A 21,490-nucleotide genomic window follows, 5' to 3' on the forward strand; every position below is an offset into this window, starting at 1 on the left:
GAGATATTTTGATACAAGTGTACAATGTGTAATAATCACATCAGAGTAAATGAGGTACCCATCACCTCAAGCATTTATTATTTCTTTGTGTTATGAACTTTTCAATTATGCTCTTTTATTTTTAAATATACAATAAATTGTTGTGACTGTAGTCACTCTCTTTTGCTATCAAATACTAGATGTTATTCATTTTATCTAGTTATATTTTTGTGCCTATTAACCAACCCCTTTTTCCCCTTCTTTTCCACTGACCTTCCCAGCCTCTAGTAACAACTATCATTCTATCCTCTAGCTCCATAAGTTCAATTTTTTTTTTTTTTTTTTTTAATTTTTAGTTCTCACAAATGAGTGAGAATATGCAAAATTTGTCTTTCTGTGCCTGGGTTATTTCACTTACCAAAATGTCTTCCAGTTCCATCCATGTTGTTTCTAATGGTAGGATCTCTCTCTCTCTTTTTTTTTTTTTTTTTTTTTTTTTTTTTTTTTGTGGCTGAATACCACTCCCTTGTGTATATGTACCACATTTTCTTTATCCATTAGTCTGTTGATGGACACAGGTTGTTTCCACATCTTGCCTATTATGAATAGTGCTGAAATAAATATGGGAGTACAAATATCTCTTCAATATACTGATTTCCTTTCTTTTGGGTATATACCTTTCCTTGGATAGCTGGATCGTATGGTAGTTCTATCTTTAGTGTTTTGAGGAGCCTCTATGTTGTTCTCCATAGTGTCACATTAATTTACATTTGCACCAATAACATATGAGGGTTTCCCTTTCTCCACATCTTTGCCAGCATTTGTTATTGCCTGACTTTTGGATAAAAGCCATTTTAACTGGGGTGAGATGACATCTCATTGTAGTTTTGATTTGCATTTCTCTGATGATCAATGATGTTGAGCACTTACTTATATACCTGTTTCCATTTGTATGTCTTCTTTTGAGAAATGTCTATTCAGATCTTTTGCCCATTTTTAAATGGGGTTATTAGAATCTTTTTCCTATTGAGTTGTTTGAGCTGCTTATATATTCTGGTTATTAATCCCTCATCAGATGGGTAGCTAACAAATATTTTCTCCCATTCTGTGGTCTGTATTTTCACCTTATTGATTGTTTCCTTTGCTGTGCAGTTTTCACTTGATATCATCCCATTTGTTCATTTTTTTCTTTGGTTGCCTGTACTTTTGGGCTATTACTCAAGAAATCTTTACCCAGACCAATGTCCTGGAGTTTCCCCAAAGTTTTCTTGTAGTAGTTTCATAATATGAGGTCTTAGATGTAACTCTTTAAATTATTTTGATTTGATTTTTGCATATGGCAAGAGATAGCACTTTGATATATGGATACCCAGTTTTCTCAGCACCATTTACTGAAGAGACTGATCTCTCCCCAATGTGTGTTCTTGGCACCTTTGTTGAAAATGAATTAACTGTGGATGTGTGGATTTATTTCTGAGTTCTGTATTCTGTTCTGTTGGTATATGTGTCTTTTTATGACAGTGCCATGCTGTTTTGGTTACTATAGCTCTGCAGTATAATTTGAAGTTAGGTCATGTGATTCCTCCAGTTTTGTTCTCTCTGCTCAGTATAGCTTTGTCTGTTTTGGGTCTTTTGTGGTTTCACAGGAATTTTAGGATTTTTTTTTCTATTTATCTGAAGAATGTTGATATGGCTTGGTCATTTCCCTACCCAAATCTCATCTTGAATTTCCACGTATTGTAGGAAGGACCCAGTGGGAGATAATTGAATCATGGGGGAAATTCTTTCCTGTACTGTTCTCATGATAGTGAGTAAGTCTCACAAGATCTGATCATTTTATAAAGAGAGATTTCCCTGCATGAGTTCTGCTCTCTCTTTGCCTGCTGCCATCCATGTAAGATGTGACTTGCTCCTCCTTGCCTTCTGCCATGATTGTGAAGCCTCTCCAGCCATGTGGAACTGTAAGTCCATTAAACCTCTTTTTCTTCCCAGCCTCAGATATGTCCTTATCAGCAGCATGAAAATTGACTAATACAAATGTCATTGGTATTTTGATAGGGATTGCATTGACTCTATAGATTGCTTTGGGTAGTATGGACATTTTATTTATTCTTTCAATCCGTGAACATGGAATATCTTTCCTATTTTTGTGTGTCCTCTTCAACTTCTGCCTCAATTTGTAGCAATCTTTCACCTCTTCGGTTACGTTTATTCCATTTTATTTGTAGCTATTTTAAATGGGATTCCTTTCTTCATTTCTTTTTCAGATTGTTCATTATTGGCATGTAGAAATGCTACTTATTTTGTATGTTGATTTTGTATCCTACAACTTTGCTGATTTTGTCAGTTCTAATGTTTTATTTTTTCCTTGGTGGAGTCTTAGGTGTCTTCAAGTATAAGATCATATCATCTGAAAATAAGGATAACTTAACTTCCTTTTTTCCAATTGGGAAGCCCATTATTTCTCTCTCTTGTCTGATTTCTCTAGCTGGGCTTCTAGTACCACGTTGAGTAACAGTGATGAAAGTGGGCATCATTTTCTTGTTCCAGATCTTAAAGGAAAGGCTTTTTGGTTCTCCCTATTTGGTATAATACTAGCTGTGGGTCTATTGTATATAGCTTTTATTGTGTTGAAGTATGAACTTTTTTTTTTATATCTAATATTTTATGGACTCCTTTTTATTTTCCATATATAAGATTATGTCTCTACAAAAATAGATTGTAGTACCTTTATTTTTCTTATCTGGATGCTTTTTTTTTTTTTTTTTTTTTTTAGATTTTAAGGATGGCTTGGGCCTTTTTTATTGTCACTGTTAAAGTAAACTCAGTTTACCAGCAGTAGTATTTTTAGAGAATTTTCCAAATCACCTTTTTCTTCAATCTTAGAAGAGATTATTGACATCTTTTCAAAATTATGTAGTCGTTGGTCGTTTTGCTCGAATAATATCTTTTGGAAGTGATATGAGAATAGTCTCATGTTTATATTGTTGCTTTTCTTGTTTTTTTGGACACTAGTATTAAACTGAAAATTTAATAATCTTACAACTTAAATAATTTGTAGTAAAGAAAATGTCACATGGGTTTTAAATGAGCAATTAACTATTACTTCCTACCATTAACTGTTTTTTGTTTTTTTGGAGTTTCTTTTGTTTTTTGTTTTTCGTGTTTTGTGTTTTTTTTTTTTTTTTTTTTTGAGATGGAATCTCACTCTGTCACCCAGGCTGGAGGGCAGTGGCGCAATCTAGGCTCACTGCAACCTCCGCCTCCCAGGTTCAAGTGATTCTCCTGCCTCAGCCTCCTGAGTAGCTGGGATTACAGACGTGTGTCACTATGCCCAGCTAATTTTTGTGTTTTTAGTAGAGACAGGGTTTCACCATTTTGGCCAGGCTGGTCTCGAACTCCTGACCTCAGGTGATTCACCCGCCTTGGCCTCCCAAAGTGCTGGGATTACGGGTGTGAGCCACTGTGCCAGGCCTCCTACCATAATTTTTTTTTTTTAATACTTTAAGTTTTAGGGTACATGTGCACAACGTGCAGTTTTGTTACATATGCATACATGTGCCATGTTGGTGTGCTGCACCCATTAACTTGTCATTTACATTAGGTATAACTCCTAATGCTATCCCTCCATGCTCTCCCCACCCCACAGCAGGCCCCAGTGTATGATGTTCCCCACCCTGTGACCAAGTGTTCTTGTTGTTCAGTTCCCACCTATGAGTGAGAACATGCAGTGTTTGGTTTTCTGTCCTTGCGATAGTTTACTGAGAATGATGGTTTCCAGCTTCATCCATGTCCCTACAAAGGACATGAGCTCATCCTTTTTTATGGCTGCATAGTATTCCATGGTGTATATGTGCCACATTTTCTTAATCCAGTCTATCATTGATGGACATTTGGGTTGGTTCCAAGTCTTTGCTATTGTGAATAGTGCCACAATAAACGTATGTGTGCATGTGTCTTTATAGCAGCATGATTTATAATCCTTTGGGTATATACCCAGTAGTGGGATGGGTGGGTCAAAGAGTATTTCTAGTTCTAGATCCTTGAGGAATTGCCACACTGTGTTCCACAACGGCTGAACTAGTTTACAGTCCCAACAACAATGTAAAAGTGTTCCTATTTCTCCACATTATCTGGATGCTTTTTTTTCCTTGCTGAATTGTCCTGTCTAGAACCTTCAGTACAATGTAGAATAGAAATGGTAAAAATAGATATCTCTATTGTCTATTTCTACTTTGATATCTCTATTATCAAATTCTACTTTGTCATAGAGTATAGTCTTTTTTATAGTTGTCCAGTTTGGTTAGTATTGTGTTGTATCTATACAAGGGATGTTGGATTTCATATGGTTTTAATCAGACAAATTCTACAATGATAACACTACCTTATAGAATTTGTTTTTGGTGTTCCCTCTTCCTTTGTCTTGGTGGAAGAGCTTACAGAAGATTGGCGCTAACTGGAGTTAATATTTGCTGTCATTCACCAGTGAAGACATCTGGTGACCCATTGTGAAATAGGAAAATAAAGCAAAGTCCATGGGGCAGAAATTCACCCAGGGTCACAATAGGCAACCCTGAGTTCAGGCTCCAGCTGAGGCAGTGTCTCAGTGTGTAAATTGTTTCTAGTTTTCTTAACTATGATCAAAAGTGGATATTGCTGTCATGGGGTAAGTGATGAGGAAACCGAAGCTCACAAACATGGCATGATTTGCCTATACATGCTGTGGCTGAACTGGAGCTCTAACGAAATCTTTTGAAAAGCAACACCCTCCAGAACCATTGCCTTTGTGCAGGGATTTGGTTGTAAAGAAGCACTGTTTCCATTTTATCTTACTTGAGTGTCATAGGTAAGCAAGACAAGCAAGATAACATTTATCGTACCAAGCACTGTTCTGGGTGTTTCTCATGCTGTTCATTCTTATAACAATCTCAGAAGGCAAGTATTGTTGACTCCATTTTACAGATAGGGAAACTAAGACTCTTAGAGATGATAGAAACAGGAAATAGAGAAGGTCATGATGCAAACTCAGTCTTTTAGACTCCCCAGCACAGGGCTTGTTTCTTCTTCCCACTCCCACCCCTCCACTCATGGAAAGAAGAACTCACATATGAGACGGGAACTGAGTTCAGCTCAGAACTGAGTAGATAAGAACCATTCTGCCTATAGTGTTCCCTAACTTAATGGCCAAGAGTAAATCCAAGTTGGTGGCCTCTGCTTGGCCTCTCCTCCTCTGAGCTTGGCTTTGGCAAAATTCAATCTTAAAGACACCATGGAAGAAGAAAAGGGCTTTAGGGTCAGATGTGGGAAGAGAAGTGATGTCAGTGTTGAAGGGAGCAGTAGTGTGTTCCTGTTGTAAGATCTCTTCCTTGTCAAAAGTTGGGAACATGGAGTTCATCCTCCTAATAAACTTTAACTTCCTCTGAACTGTGACTCAAGACCCACTTGGGACCAATGAATGCCTAATAATTTTATCCATTTGGAAAGAGCACTGGACTTTGAGTGAGTAGACCTATGTTGGGGCCTGGCTGAACTACTACTACTATCTCTGTAGCCTTGGGAAAGTCAATCCAAATTTCCAAGGCTCACTTGCCTCCTTGTAAAAAGGATTTAATAATACACACCCCTTAGGCAGTTGTAAAGGGAACAGAAGACAACTGTGTAAAAGCTTCTAGCACTGTATCTGATACAGAGTATGTGCCCAGGAAATGTGTGTGGAATCCCTAAGGCACTTTTACATCCATAATCACCATTTAGTCCTCACACCATCACCATGGGGTTATTGACAGGTCACTGAGGTGCAGAGAGGGCAAATAATGCCACCAAAGCCACATAGCTAGTTAATGACAAGGTGAAACCTACACATCATATCCTCTGCCTCTCAATTCAACATACTTCCAAGTGATGCCTTCTGAAAAAGTCATTTCTATAACTGAAGTCACTTTAAAAATTATTATTTATATCTGAGTTCAGAGATGCTGTCTAATATACAATAAAGATATTTTTTAAAGCCTACAATTTGCTTCAAAGATCCCTGGAATGCAAGTTGGAGTAGAATAATTGGGCATTCTGTGTTCAGTTCGTTCCTTAACTTGAGACCATAAGGTTAGTCTGTGTCTGCTTTACCCTAAAACAGCCTGTTAAAATATGAACATCTTCCAATTAAGTACTATAGCTAGTACAATTATGTGTTATCATTTAGTCCACACCCTGAATAAAAAGAAGGAGGAGGAAAAGAAGGAGGATGGGGAGAGGAAGGGACAGAAGACCAAGAAAAAAAAAAGACAAACACAGTCATTGTTGTTAAAGCCAAGAAATATGCCAACCTGCATTTTTTTTTTTTCAAGAGAGATCAGGTCACTCATATTTGATGAGTGAATGAATATACTCACACAGATCATTTGCATAGTATTTATGTATTTAAATCCACTGTCTCATTCACTCCTCAAAGTCTTTCAGAATGGAGAGGGCAAGAATTGTCATCATTTTTTTCGCACAAAAAAATGAGAGTCCTGTAGGTGGTTGACAATCCCAGTTTGCAGCAGACAGAAGATCCAGCAAGATAAGGTCTAGTTCATAGTAGCTTTTAAACTCATATCTAAGGCTTAGTCTGCTGTTTTGAAAGAAGGAAGAACAGACACACCTGAAGCAAACATAGGGGCAAGAATACATTTTTATTGAAGAGCTTATAGTACTGTGTCCCATTTCTTGTTCATTTGACCATCTCCCTGCTCTTCTGTGAGCTCTGTGACAGCAAAAACCCCACTCTTTTTTTTTAATGGGTGTTTCTTCCCTGCTTAGCAGAATGCCCAGCACCTTATAGGCATTCACTTATGGCAAGGCACACAGAGTGGAGCTGCTGTGATAATTACTCACTCTTCAGGTATTGAAGATACACTCAACACACTTTAATTGTAAACCAACTTATATTCATTTAATTTTAAGTGTTAATACTATAATTATTTGTTTCTGAGTTCTGATGTTCACTGCACTATGAATTTTAGGGAGATGCTCACATACCAGTGAATTTCAGGGGATTTAGCAGTCAGAACAGTGGACGCCTAGCACTATTTCCAGGTTGCTGTCACCTCTGCCTGAGCTTAGAACCGACACTGGTTTCCAGACTTGGCCTTCCTGCAGAACTCTCCCTGCCAGCTCCCCACTCCCCTGATTCTTTGCCTGTTAGCTCATACAGCTTGAGGGGTTGAAGGGAGTGCAAGTGTGGGGAGCTGGTGTTTGCAGCCCAACCACAAACTGCTTTACCTTTGTTCTAAGCCAGAGCCTCCCAATCATGCCTCAGACTGTTGTTTTGAAAGTAGAAACTAGGATGTAGGATGGGAGTCCTTAACACCAAGATGGTCTCTTTGTTCCGGGCACTAGAATTAAATATTTATGTTGGCAGAAAGCATGAGTTGTCAGCTTGAGTTGGGAGACAGGAAAGTTGGGTTCTGGTGCTCAAGAGTGGGTGGCTGCCTGTGAGAGTGAGCAGGGATGCATAGCAGCCCCTGGTGACTCATTCTCACGCCTCACTTTGGTACTCCTAGACTAAAGGGGAACAGAAATACTTTGCCTGGTAGCTAGCACTCAGCTGGGGGGAAGTTTGGACATCTGAATTTTGGCAGCCTCTCTAGACCAGCTTGCCCAATACCCTCATGTCCTAGGCTGGGAAACTGAGAGCAAAGCGTGGTGGGACTTACCCAACGCCATTATTACTCAAAATGGAGTCTAGATCTTCAACAGGCCATGGAGGCATTAGACCTGCAGTTAGAGAGCTGTGTGACCTTGGATCAGTCACTTGAACTCTCTGAGCCTAACTAAAATGGGAATGATTTCTAACCTTGGGATTAAATGAAATAATGTAAGCAAAAGATACTCCATTTAGTACTTTCAAAGCTCTACACTGGAGTCAGTAAGCTTTCCTCTGGAGGTCCAGATAGTAAATATTTTAGGCCTTGACGGTGCTGTGATTTCTGTCACAATTACATGATTCTGCCATTGTAGTGTGAAAGCAGCCATAGAAAATGCATTCAAAGCAAACCAAAAGAGTGTGATTGTGAAAGGTTTATTTACAAAAATAGGCAGTGGGCCAGATTTGGACTACGGGCTGTAGTTTGCTGATCCTGCTTGCAATGTTTGTTAGTTGTTGCAGTTACTATTGATGACACAGCAAATGACCCCAAAACTTAGCAGCTTAAAATAACCATTTGATTTTGCTCGTGGATCTGTGGGTTGGAAATTCAGACAGTACATAGCAGATTGGGCTTTCTTTGCTCCACAAAGAGTAGGGCCTCAACTGCAAGAATTCAAAAGCTGGGAGTAACTTGCTTGCTTGGGTGAGAATTATCTGATGGCTTCTTTACTCATCCATCTGGAGCCTAGGTACCAGGGCTGCTAAAGCATCCACATATGGCCTCTCCTTATGGCTTGTCTTCCTCCCACCACAGTGGCCTCAGGGCACTCAGATATCTTATATGGAGGCTCACGGTTCCAAGTGAGAATGTTTCAGTGAGCAAGGTGGAAGCTGCATCCCCTTTAATGACCCAGACTCAGAAGTCACACGGCATCCCTTCCATTTTGCTCTACTGGTCAAAGCACTCATGAGCCTGCCCGTATTCAAGGTGAACTGTCAAAGAACTGGGGCAGAGGTCTTGTTTTAAAGCCATTATAGAAGAGATGAATTGTGTAAACACATGCACATTGAATAACAGTTATACTAACTTACCACTTACCATGTGCCAAGCACCATTTCATGAACTGTATTCCTCTAACATCCCTTCGAGATAGATAATATTATCATATACATTTTATTTTTATTAATTTATTTATTTAGAGACAGGGTCTCACTCTGGTGGCCAGGCTGGACTGCAGTGGTGCCATCTTAACTCACTGTAGCCTCGACCTCCCAGGCTCAAATGATCCTCCCACCTCAGTCTCCCGAGTAGCTGGGACTACAAGTGTGTGCCACCATGCACAGCTAATTTTTGTATTTTTTGCAGAGATGGGGTTTCACCATGTTGCCCACACTGGTTTTGAACTCCTGGGCTCAAGCGATCCACCTGCCTCATTCTCCCAAAGTGCTGGGACTACAGGTGTAAGCCATCACGTCCGGCCATACACTTTAAAGACAAGAAACACTACAGAACAGAGAGGTCAATTAACTTGGCTAAGGTCATAAATATAGTAGGTTGTAGAACAAACATTGGAACTCAGGTAGCAGGGCTCCAGTGTCTGTTCTAACCCCTACACACCCTGCCTCATTGTGATCATAAAAGCAGAAACGCTCTTTCTACTACTTGAGTAGAGCTGGATTCAGAACCAGAGGCTTTGGACTTCAGAGTGTCTAGCAGTCTTCCCATCAGCAATCAGTCACAAACACTATTACACATTTTCTCTGCATCCAGACTGTCTGGGCATCATGAATAGTACAAGGGAAAATATACAGTACTTGATTTTGTCCACAAGAAACCTAAACTATGGGTAGGGAGATTGCATTCTGATTTCATTCTCACAATCTCACAAGATAAAACTTTTGTCCCCATTTTATAGATAAGGAAACTGAGGCTCAATGGTTAAATTTCTACTTGCTCAGTACCTTCTTACTACTGCCCAGGTGGAGTCCAGATTGAAATCCAGAACAGTCTTATTTGTAAGTCCATGCTCTTTGCCACAGAATCCAGTGGAGAAAAGTCTGGAACGTGTAATACAAGCTCTATCGAAGAAAAAACAACTCTCAGTTCCTAGAAAATTAGATCTAACCTATCCCTCAGCAGTGATCTTGGTCCAATTCCCTCACTGCAGAGATGGGAGGCTGAGGCATAGAGATGGGCATTGAGGAGTTCCTGGCCATCCAGCTTCTTAGACCCAAAGCTTAAGCTGGGACTGGGTGCTTTTCCTACTGCCCCTGTCTGCCACATTGTGCTGGAAGTGGCAGGGAGGGGAGCCATGGCAATGGGGGTGGGAGGGGTGGGCGTGAGCTAACGGGAAGTTGTTTGCCAAAGCTGTGTTGGGGGAAGGAGCATTTTACAAGACCTGGGCCTCTGGCCTGGAAACATCTGTTTCCCTTCAAATCAGCGAGGAGACTTTTGCCTCCCCAGAATGCCTAAATCATGTTGTGGCTGGGGAAGAGCAGGCGTTGGCCTGGAGACTTCAAACGCATTCTCCTGTACTCTCGGGGACCTGGGCCTGACGTGGGCCTCTAGGGCTCTGTCCCTGCTCTTACCCCCTGTCAGATCTGTGAGAAGCTCTCACCGCCAATTAACTTCTTGGTTTCATTCTCTCACCCCTGCTGTGAGGAGGTCTGGGGGTCTTGGATGGGACCAACAACAGCTTCCTTTCTACCCACCCTCCTCTGATCTCCACTGGGACCACTTACTCTCATTGGGAGTGAAGTCAGAGCCCTGGGCAGTGGCTTAGTACTAACCCTAATGATGATGCCAAAAGCGATTGATTGCTTATTGATTATTGCATAGCATATGTCGGGAATTGTGCTGAGCACTTTCCATGCTGCACTGTCTTTTATTCTAACAAGAACCCTCCATGGTGAGTTTTAATATTATGATGCCCATTGTACAGGTAAGTACATTGAGACAAGGCTACACAAAACCAATGTACGAGAAGCCAGAATTTAACAACAAATTGTCTGATTCCAAAGCCATGCCTTTAGCCCTCTTGTTATTCCATTCATTTTAGTAACCCTTCAATCTAGTCATCTTCTGTTCATTTTACAGATGGAAAGACTGATTTCCAGGAAAGGGAAATGAGCCTCATTCATGAGGCTCATTCATTCTGACCTGTGTGTACTGAGCATTGGCGCACCAGGTGTAGGTGTTTAGAGATGAGCAGAACCATATTCTGATCCTGAAGACAGTCACATACTCATAGGGGCAAGAGAGAAGTGAAGGGGTGCTGACCTAGCTGTGTGACATGTGCACCATGTTGCATGGGCACCATGCAGGGGAAAAGGAGGGCTAAGCAGCTTCTCAGATGGGTCAAAGCAGGCTTTCCAGAGGAGGTAAGGTTTGAGTGATGCTTCAAGGACAAGGTGGAAAGGGGTCAAGTGAAGAAGGGGATGAGCGACTCAGCCAGAGGGTGCCATCGGTGGAAAGGTTCGGAGGTGGGATCTGTGTTCTGGAACCATCAGCAGCTGGAGATGTCTCTGCTGTGAAACAGAGTAGGGAGGAAGGTCAGCAAGCACACCTAGACCTCTGACCAGAGCTCAAATGAGGGGGTTCCAAGTTGAGGAGTTTGTCCTGAGAGTGATGACCTTTGTCCTAAGGATGATGAAGATGATGTCCTGAGGATGACAATGAAACACTGAAAAATACTTTGGAGTAGTCATCCCAAGGCATTTCCCCACACAGTGTGTTTGTTTGGATTTCAACCTCCCAATACACTGAGGCTGTATTACTGTAGGTATGCAAGATCTCGTATCACACAGTCTGTGGACAAGCTGGTACTCAAATTCAGGTGTCAGCCACCTTCCTTCCCCTGAAATAAGGCCAAGCAAAGGAATAGCAATGGTTTGGGCCTGGAGCTCCAGGTTCCTAAATAGACCACCCAATGTTATCCATGAGCCACCTCTTTCATAATGAAAGCATCCCGTAAGTAGACGTTGGACCTCAATCAGCCAGGGCATGGAAATGTAGGAGAGAGCACTGGAGGAGGAGTCAGGAATGCCAGAGTCTTTAGTATGAACTTATTGGCAATTGGGTTTTGCACAAGTTGTTTTTCCTTCTGGGCTTTGGTTTCTTCACTTATAAAATCAAGATTGGGAGTTGATGGTACAGGAGTTTTAGTTCAAATTATCAGTGAACCTCAGCTTGCTTCAGAGAGACGATGACAGAACTGAGCAGGGAGAAGCTAACACTCTTTCTGATCCTGAGAAACTCAGAGGTCTGATTACTCTCTCTCTCTCTCTCTCCCTCTCCCTCTCCTCAGTCTCTGTCTCTGTCTCTCTCTGTCCCTGGCTCTCCGTCTTTCACTCTCCTGCTGTATGGATTTGCTTGCGGTATATATTTGTATCTGTTTCTTGGTCTCTGTCCCCCTACTTCCCACTTTCTCTGTCTCTTTCTCCCTCTCTCCTTCATTATCAGGGACTGCCACTTTCTACCCTTCACAAATAACCCCTCCAGGCCCTGCCTGGTCCCCTAACAGCTTTCAGATGTGCCTCTGGAACAGTTCTACAATTACATCTGAGACAGGCAGAAAGCGCATGGCCTTGTGACTTTTGACCCAGGACTGTGAGGTTGACATCTTCCTCCTTCTCCACCCCCCAGCAGGGTTGCGTGAGGCCTCCTCCATCTCGAGGTCCCCACTGGCATGTTTGGTTACTATAATAACAAAAATAGAAGCTGCCTTTTAGGGAGCAAATATTGAACTGGGTCTATTATTGTCATTGTATCACTGAGTCTTGACCCCCAACTTGTGAGATATGGATAATTTCACCCTATTTTACAGGTGAGGAGACTGAGACTCAAAGAAGGTGAAGTGACTTCCCAAAGAATGTTCAGCCAGCAATTGGAGAAAGCAAGGATTCTACCCAGTTTTTATGGCATGAATACCTAAGACCACTTCTTCCCCAGCATGGTGGGGGCTCTCTTATTCATGCTCTTTGGCTAAGCAGCGAGATGACCCTGGGCCCTCTTGGGTGGAGGAAATGGATTGCAGAAGCACCACAGGAACATAAGTGGCCTATGAGAAAGCAGTGTTAAAACATATTCCTACTTTTCATATTTTGAGCTTTCATTCATATATTCTATTCACTACAAGCCTTCCATGTTTCCCTTGGTTGAAATACATCTTCTAACTCCAAGAAAGCATTTTAAAAATGTATTGTCTTGCACTAATAAGTGCTCTATGTATGGTCTTTATAAAAATCCTCTTCTTACAAGCCACTTTCTCATGCATCACTCCATGTCATCCTTGAGACAACCATGTACTGTCTGTGAAATTAACCTCATTTTATTGATGGAGAAACTAAAATTGAGAAATGAGAGATGGTACGCTTTGATTCATTCATTCATACCAGTATTTATCAAGTGCCTACTATGTGCCTAGCACTGTGTTAAATGACAACAATATGCTGTACCCAAGCTGAAGTGTATGCACTCTGAGACATGCATGCACTCTGGGACATGCATGCTAGTGTTTACGTCTTGCCTCTGCCACTTTCTAGATGGGTCCATATGTGGATGATAAGTGCTTACATAATGTTGCCCAATGCTGTTCTCACTTCCCACCTTGCCACTTGCTTACTCTCACCTCCTCGAATTTATTTATGATCTTGTTCTCAACCCTTCTGCATGGCTTTCCAATGATAACTTACCTCACAGTGCACTTAAATTTCACATCTATCCATACTGCACTTGTGAGGTGGGTGGCAGTCTCTCTATCACAGTTGCTGGGTGCAGAGAGGTGCAGTGAGCTCAGAGAGGTGAAGCAACTTGCCCAAGTTCACAACGCTAGTCAGTAAAACTGGAATATGAACCCACATATGGCCATCTCCAAGACCGGGCGCCTTCCTCTGTCACCCCCTGCTTCCTTTGTACCAAGAAGTTTTGACTCATGGTACCCTTTATTAAAACAACCTTTGAGGCCTCAGGTCATGGGAAGTCAAAGCTGGCAGGGCCCATGTAGGTAACCCAGATTTGATCCTCTGAGCTTGCAAGTGGGAGCAATAAAATGGCAGCTGAGAGCAAAGAGCGTGGGTTTTAGAGTAAGACAGATGATCGTCTTGGCTCCTTAATTTTCTGAACCTGTGACTTTGGACACATTGCTTAATTTTTTTAATCTTCAGTTTTATCTTCTGAAAGGTGTAGATAATGAGGGTGATTATTTTAGCATGTTTTCATAAGATCAGAAAACGTATGAGATGGCACTGCTTCAACATAGTTGGGGTTCAGCAAATGTAGCTAATGGAATCACATTTTTACAGAGTTGGTTTCTATAGAACTGTGATCAGAAGACAACAGCTTAGGGTGGTTGCATGTATGAACTTTAGAGTCAGAGAAACCAAGGTTTAAATTGCCAATCCTAGTAATTACCAGTGGTTCTGGACATGCTGTTTCCCTTCTCTGAGCCTCACATATAAAATAAAGAGAGTAATAGTACCTGTCATTTAGGATTGTGTTGGGGAACTGATTGTGTTAATGTAGGTAACTCTTAGCTCAGTGCTTGACACATATTAGGGTCTTAGCACTTAATAATTAATTTGTATAACCAACATAATTATTAAGTGCAAGTAAGTATGGCCAATCAGGGCTCACCATTCTGAAACTTGGTAATCATAGTGTTTTGCCTATTTTATAACATGGGATACTTTGAGATGCAGGGGAGGAGTTAAGAAAAGAGGGCCATTAGGATGCCAGTCTCTTCTGCTTAATGTAGGGAACCCTCTACCCACTTCACACTACTGCCTCTACCCTTAAAAGCTAGTGAAAAATGATGGCATGATGCAGACAGAGCACTCAGATGCTCAACTCTTCTATTCAGACTGTTTTTGGCCTCTAAGGCTCACATCACCTAGAAAGTCGTTTCTGCTCCCTTCTTAGACTTTGCTTAACTGTAGAACTTGGAGATCTCGGAATACAAGGGTCACAGAGCTTCCCCAAGATAGGACAGAGGACAGAGGCTGCTCTAGAAAGAATTAAGTGCTCTGGATTAGACTTGAATCTACCAGGTCTATGTTTTACCAGTTCTTCCCTTCTAAGGCCACACAGGCTGTGTCTGCTCCCACCAATATAGCATGGAGCTTCGGATGACATCACAGAAAGGTGGGGATATGCCTTATAGCCAGATTAACCCCCAGTCTCCCTGGCATGGCCTACAAGGTTCCCACCAACCTTTTACCTCATCTCCCTTTGTTTCAGCCATACTGGCTACCCATGTCTTCAACTGTCTGGGCTCCTTCTCTCCTCAGGACCTTTGTACTTCCTCAGCATCCTACATAGAATGCTCTTTCCCCAGGTCTTCCTTCCATAAACCAGTTCTTTCTCACTATTCAGGTCTTAGGTCCTAAAGATTCTTCTTCAGGAAGGCTTTCATGGGCTACATTCTGAAGCCTATACTCCCCACACTCCCGCATTAGTCTTTTTCTCATTATTCTGGTATATTTTCTTCCACACTAAACGATTATCTGATTTTTTGTTTTTACTTTTTGATTTTTACTTATTTTTTTGATCTGTGACCTGGACTCTCTTGTTCATCTTTATAACCTTAGCACTTAAAGTACTTCCTGGTGTGGGGTAAATGCTTAATAAATATTTCTTAAGTGAGTAAACTAATGAATATATAAATGGATATATCCAGCCATAATGGATAGCATTAGGGCTCACTTCTCAGACCCTGGACTCAGATGGCTTGAATTCAATACCCCCGTTCTGTCCCTCAGGAACTGAGACAGTGGAAAGATACACAATCTAAGTCTCAGTGTCCTCATTGACAAGATGTGGGTGACAAAAAAATCCCTCCCTTTTAGGCTGAGATGAAGTGCAAAGTGCCGAGTAGGCAGTTAGTGCTCAATAAATACTGTATAATTATTGTTCTTTTTTAAAAATCATTTTTCCTGTAGCCTAATGTGCCATGACTCTGTGTTCTTCCCTGCAACTCCCAGGGCCTTCTGTGAAGTCACAGCCTGGTGCTCTGTTTTCTTGCTGTGCTGCAGGTTCACTCTATATGCTGTGGATACACGAGGGAGGCACTCAGAGCTAAGCACGGTGACCCTGAGGACGGCCTGTCCACTGGTAGATGACAACAAGGCAGAAGGTAGGTAACCCAGTTTTTCAACTCCAAGGTAACTCCCATATTTCCCCTAAGTTCTGTACCCAACAGTCACTAATCATTAAACGTACACACATACACACACACATACACCAACACACTGGCACAGGGAGAAGAAAGTGAAGGCAGGCACTAAGGGAACAGGAGGAACATGGAGCTAAATTAATCAAATTCATGAAGGAAAAAATTAAGATTGACTAGCAATATCTTTGGCAGTGGAAAGACTTCCCCCTCTTTTAGAGAGATGATCTGTGTTCTGACTTACAGGCCTGGAATGGTAGGGAGTCAGAGCCCCATGACTGTATCTTGTCCCTTGGCCTAGATTTCTCGGGGACCAATCATTTTCTCCCACTTGTCTTTGCTAGAGTAGTGAAGAGATGGCACCTAGAAGACCATTTCACCTTGTGGTGCCCATAGCAGACATCATTAGCAGATCACAGCATGCTGTTCCATCCAGTCCCATGGTGGCCTCAGAATCCTCAGCAGAGAGCTACCATCAGTGATTATCAGTCAGTTAGCATGCAAGATTAAATGTTTTTGGTGCTCCCGGTTCATGATGTAAACAGCAGGCAAAAAAACACCTGAAAAAAGTACAATTAGTCAATCAGATACACCATATACTTAGTTCTTGAGCATTGTGTAGATGCAGTTTCTGCATCAAGTCTAGCAAAATGTGACAGTGGCTCATAAGTCCTGGTGGTCTACTTAAAGTTGAACAATTATTTCTCAAAAGTTCAAGCAATGCAGTAGAGACATGGTCTCCACCTTTTAGGAATTCACATTGTGGGTGGTGAGACAGACATTTCTGCAGATGGCTCAATAATAAACTCAATTATAAATGTTTTATATGCTACCAAAGGAGAGGGGATTTGAAGTATTTTCCTGATAAATTTTAAAAAATTTTATTTTAAAATAACACATGTCCATTGTTTTAAAAAAAAAAAAAAAGTACAAATAAAAATCAGAGTAGAAAATAGGGTAACATAAATGTTCCTCCCATTTTTACTCTAAGTTTCCAGATTCTCCTAGTGGCAACTGTTGTCAGTAATGATTTAGGGCCACATAGAGATTTCGATCAGGGTTTTTGAAGCTGAAAGAATATACCTTCTACTCATGATGAATTGAAGTTACTTTCATTAGCAGGAGTAACTGAAGCAGTAGGAATAACCATGAACAGCAAGCAGAAGCCTTTGGATTTTCTTTGAAAGGTGTTTCAAATGGGGACCTATCAGACCTGATCACAGAAATGTGTTGGAAATACAACAAAGGGGAAATAGAAGGAGGACGTTGAGATTATCCAAGACAGTTTATTTAAGCCAATTGTATATAAAATCACAAGTACAATAATTATATTGATAATTAAGCTTGCAATTATGAGCACAAACTTTGTGCCAGGCCCTGTGTTGAGTGCTTTGTATCCACTCTTTAATTCAGTTCTCCCAATGCACCTCCAGAATAGACATCATTACCTCCAGATGATAGGAAACCAAACACAACCAGTCAATAAGTATTCCTGATGGAATTAAGGTTTGTCTGCTCCCAGAGCTTATGCAAGCAAACTATCTCACCACTGTGCCTTTCTTATTGAAGCCCATGCTTATATCCTTACTTGTTTTCACCACCCAGTGATCAATTTCTGCCCTTCTGACCTCTCAGAAATAGCTGACAAGATCTACAATCTGTACAATGGGTACACAAGTGGAAAGGAGCAGCAGATGGCCTACAACACCCTGATGGAGGTCTCAGCCTCGATGCTGTTCCGAGTCCAGCACCACTACAACTCTCACTATGAAAAATTTGGTGACTTCGTCTGGAGAAGTGAGGATGAGCTGGGGCCCAGGTATGGGCGTATTTGTGTGATTGGAAGGGCATATTCTTTTTGCTTCCAGTTGACTTTTCTGGACCCTTTCCCCATAGGCTGAGAATAGGTTTTATCAAGTAAATAAGGGTGATTATCACCTTAGTCGTGTGAAGGCTAAAAATAGAAAATGAGCAGGGAGAATGAAAGAATCTTGGAACTTTAGATTCCTGCACTCCTGGAATGTTTAATAGGGAAAGGGCATTAATGCTCTTTGCATTAATCATTCTCCTTGCTCATCTCCCACCTCGTTTTACAGATAGGAAACTTAGGCTCTTTGAAGGCCTGTGTCCTAACCAAGATCACGGAGGAGAACGGCAGGGGGCCATGACGCATAATCCAAGGCCTTTCTCAGTCTTCCATAAGAAGTCTGAGTTTTTCTACAGTAAATAGCTATGATTTTGACTAAAGTCCATTAGTGAACACGACTACATAAATTTATGAATTCAACATGTATGAAGGCTTTATTTTTGTCCTGCATGCCAGTCACTATGCCAGGAATCAGCAATAATTCAAACAGAACTAAGGCACAGTCACTATCATCTAAAGCTTCATAAAGCAGTATATGCAGTGGTGGCTGCATTTTATGTCTTGCATCTAGCAACATTCATCCATTCAGCATATATTTAACAGCACCTGTTATGTGGTGGCTGCTGACAATGCAATGGTAAAAAGGTAGAAATGGTTGCTGCCTATATATAACTTCCTGTTGCAGGTAGTTAAACAGGCAGTTATGTAGAGCAGGAATAATAAGTGTCATGATAGCAGAAGAACAGAACTCTTTGGGAACACACATGAGACATAGGCATCTGGTCTAGGTCACCCAATGAAGCTGCACTGGGGCTGAGAGCCTGAGGCCTAAGGTTTGAGTTGGGGTAAGGTAAGTAAGGGTTGCTGGGGAGAAGGATAGGTGTTTGGAGTAGAGAAACTACCTGACGGAATGCTCAGAAGAGAAAATATTACATGGCAGTGGAAGTTTTCTTCTCAACTTTGGATCATTTGCCTACCACTTTTATGACTTTTGCCATCTCACCACCATATATATTTTATTTTGTATTTCTTTCTTAGATTCACTTCTTATTAAAAATGTATTTGAACAGAAAACACAACATCATCTTGTAAAGGAAAAACCAACACCATCTTCCCTTAATAGAAAATTAAACCTAACCCTTCAATACAATGGACAAAATCAACAAAAGTGGAACAAGACAAAAAACAGAAAACAATGTTGTTCAATTCTAGCAGAGCCTGAGGCTGTCCCTTCAAAAGGGAGATTAGTTAGAGAAGTGTTAAAGACACAGCCCCAAACCAAGATTGTCTTTTCTTTTTTTGAGATGGAGTTTCGCTCTTGTTGCCCAGGCTGGAGAGCAATGGTGCTATCTTGGCTCACTGCAACCTCCACCTCTTGAGTTCAAGCGATTCTCCTGCCTTAGCCTTCCAAGTGGCTGGGATTATAGACACCCACCACCATGCCAGGCTAATTTTTAAAAAATTTTTTTAGTAGAGAGAGGATTTCACTAAGTTGGCCAGGCTGCTTTCGAACTGCTGACCTCAAGTGATCCTCCTATCTCAGCCTCCCAAAGTGCTTGGATTACAAGCATGAGCCACCAACCGGCCCAATGTTTTCTTTTTGAAGTAACCTGAAAGAGGGGAAGAGAATGCAAGAGCTAATCTAACCACTTTTGCAAATGTGATTCATTTTTGTTTAATATTGGGTCTGTGATCATCTTGAGTACCACCTAAAATCCTTTCCCTACCCTAGAGGAACTCAGCCTACACTTTGGTAAACACTGTGTTTGGAGCAACTAAAGAATTTCCATGTAGTTGCAACAAAGTGTGTGACAGCAGGAGTGGTAAGAGATAATAAGGGGGAGGTCAGTGGGAGCCAGATCCTGAATGCTCCTTAAATTAGGTTAAGAAGTTGGTCTTATCTCCTTAGGGTAATGGTAAGCTTTTCAAGTATTTTTCACAAAAAGGAATAATATTATCACACCATCGAAGGAGAAAGATCCCTCTGGCTTGATTATAGGTGTCAAGGTAAGAAAGTGGCAGTGAGGCTCTAGAGGCTGTTGTGATAATAGTCCCAGGAAGACAGCATAGCATTCTAGGCCAGGGTGGCATTGGTGCATTGGAGAGAATCGCATGACTTCCTGAAATACTTAGTGGGCAGCACTTCATGCTTTAAAAACTTCGAAATGACCATGTAGGGTATTAATGCCATTTTTTGGATGATAAGGAAATTGAGGTCCCATGGGGCAAAATGAGCTGCCCAGAGTTGTGCAGAGTTTGACATGGAGGCCAGTTCTGCCTTGAGCTCTCACCTTGAGCCCTTAGAACATTTGCAATGGCCCTCCAAGAATTTTAGGCTCTCGGGGACAGAAATGAGAGCTTGGTCCAGGGATAAAAGGGATCTCACCCCAGGGCAAGGCCTTATCAGTTCTGTTGGGTCCTGGACTTTAACTTTCTCCCTTGCACATGAAAGGAAGGTTCTTTAGATAAAACCTAAAGGAGGGCCAGACTGGCAGGCAGAAGTGAAGAGCCCCAGATGAAAGCTGCTGTGTGAGTCGTCTCGGCTGCCATCTTTCCTATGGACAGAGGAAGGCATTCCACTCTTTTGGGCTTTCCCAGAGGGCTCAGGGAGTTTGTGTGGAAGCTAAACCAGAGCTCCACTTCTGACTTTGTCTTTACAGCCTCCTGGAATCCTTTATCGGCCTCCAGGACATAAATCTTCTGGAAAGGCCGCCAGGCCGCCCACAAAGGATGGGCAATCCACTCAGTAATGGACTGTGATAACCTGCTAACCCCTAGTCAGGCAGTCACCAGCCACTGTCTGTGAACGTCCCCACCCTGTCATCCAACTTCCTCCTCCTCTGGTCTTTCTAGTCTCCAGGAGGATATCTGAGATTGCTCCAACATCCCACACTGATTATGTCAGCAGGAATCAAGGAAGCTACCTCCTAATCTATCCTCGTGCTGCTAATAAACTCACTGTGCAACCCTGGGCTCTGCCGCTTTCTGGCCTTTAGTCTCCTCACCTATAACATGATCAGGATGAACTAGAACAGTGTTATTTTTTTTTAACCAGTGGCTTTTTTTTTTCCTAAATAAATCTTACATGGAATCACAGCCCACCTCCACAGAGAATTCTCTAAAATGTCTACCCATTTGCTCTGTCACACCCTCATGGTTTAACTATCTTTCCTGCACTTACTAGATTTAGAATCTTATATTGCTTGTATGTTTACTTACATATTATCTGTCTTCCCCACTACAATGTAAACTATGTGTAGTTAGTGATCCCTTATGTCGTATTCACATTTATAAGTAGGGTTCTAAGTAATTAGTTGTTGAGTAATTGGGTAATGAGATGATTAAATGTGTGGACCAGATGACTAAAGATTTGTTCTGATAGAAACTGGAGTGGGTGGCATGGAGTCCCACCTGCTGGGTCACCTCTTCTATGCCCCTCCACCCCACCCAATCCCAAGCATCCCTTATGTCTCTCCAAGCCCTCAAGAATCTTTAGATCACAGTTGGAAACAATTGAATTCCATGAACTCTGAGGTCTTCTAATATTCCAAGAAATGCAATGTCCTTGCAAATATTAAAAGACTTGAAGGTATCTCACTTCATTGATTGATTGATTCATTCATTCATTTAATGTGCTAACTATGTGTCGGGCCATGTACTGGAGGCTAAAAATACAAGTGAAGATGACAGATCCTGCCTTTACAAGGTTCAGCATGTAATGAGGAAAAGATTGGTCAGCCGGCAATTGCAATGGCATTTGGCATGTGAATGGACGAGCATTTCAGAGCAGTGCTTCTGAAACCTTAACGTGCCTGAGAATCACCTGGGGACTTGTTACAATCTAAATTG

At 41.6% G+C, this 21,490-nt stretch overlaps 1 protein-coding gene across 1 annotated transcript in view; it reads left to right on the forward strand.

The window, feature by feature from the left end:
- Positions 1-21,490, forward strand: part of LOC115892014 (astrotactin-2-like) — a 64,774-nt gene that overhangs the window by 32,229 nt on the left and 11,055 nt on the right. The window contains exons 3-4 of the mRNA XM_030919195.1: positions 15,638-15,738; positions 17,410-17,593. Of these exons, the coding sequence (XP_030775055.1) occupies positions 15,638-15,738; positions 17,410-17,593 (285 nt within the window). The remainder of the gene's footprint in view (positions 1-15,637; positions 15,739-17,409; positions 17,594-21,490) is intronic.

This window comes from Rhinopithecus roxellana, chromosome 16 (genome assembly GCF_007565055.1).
Source record: "Rhinopithecus roxellana isolate Shanxi Qingling chromosome 16, ASM756505v1, whole genome shotgun sequence".
NCBI lineage: Eukaryota > Metazoa > Chordata > Mammalia > Primates > Cercopithecidae > Rhinopithecus > Rhinopithecus roxellana.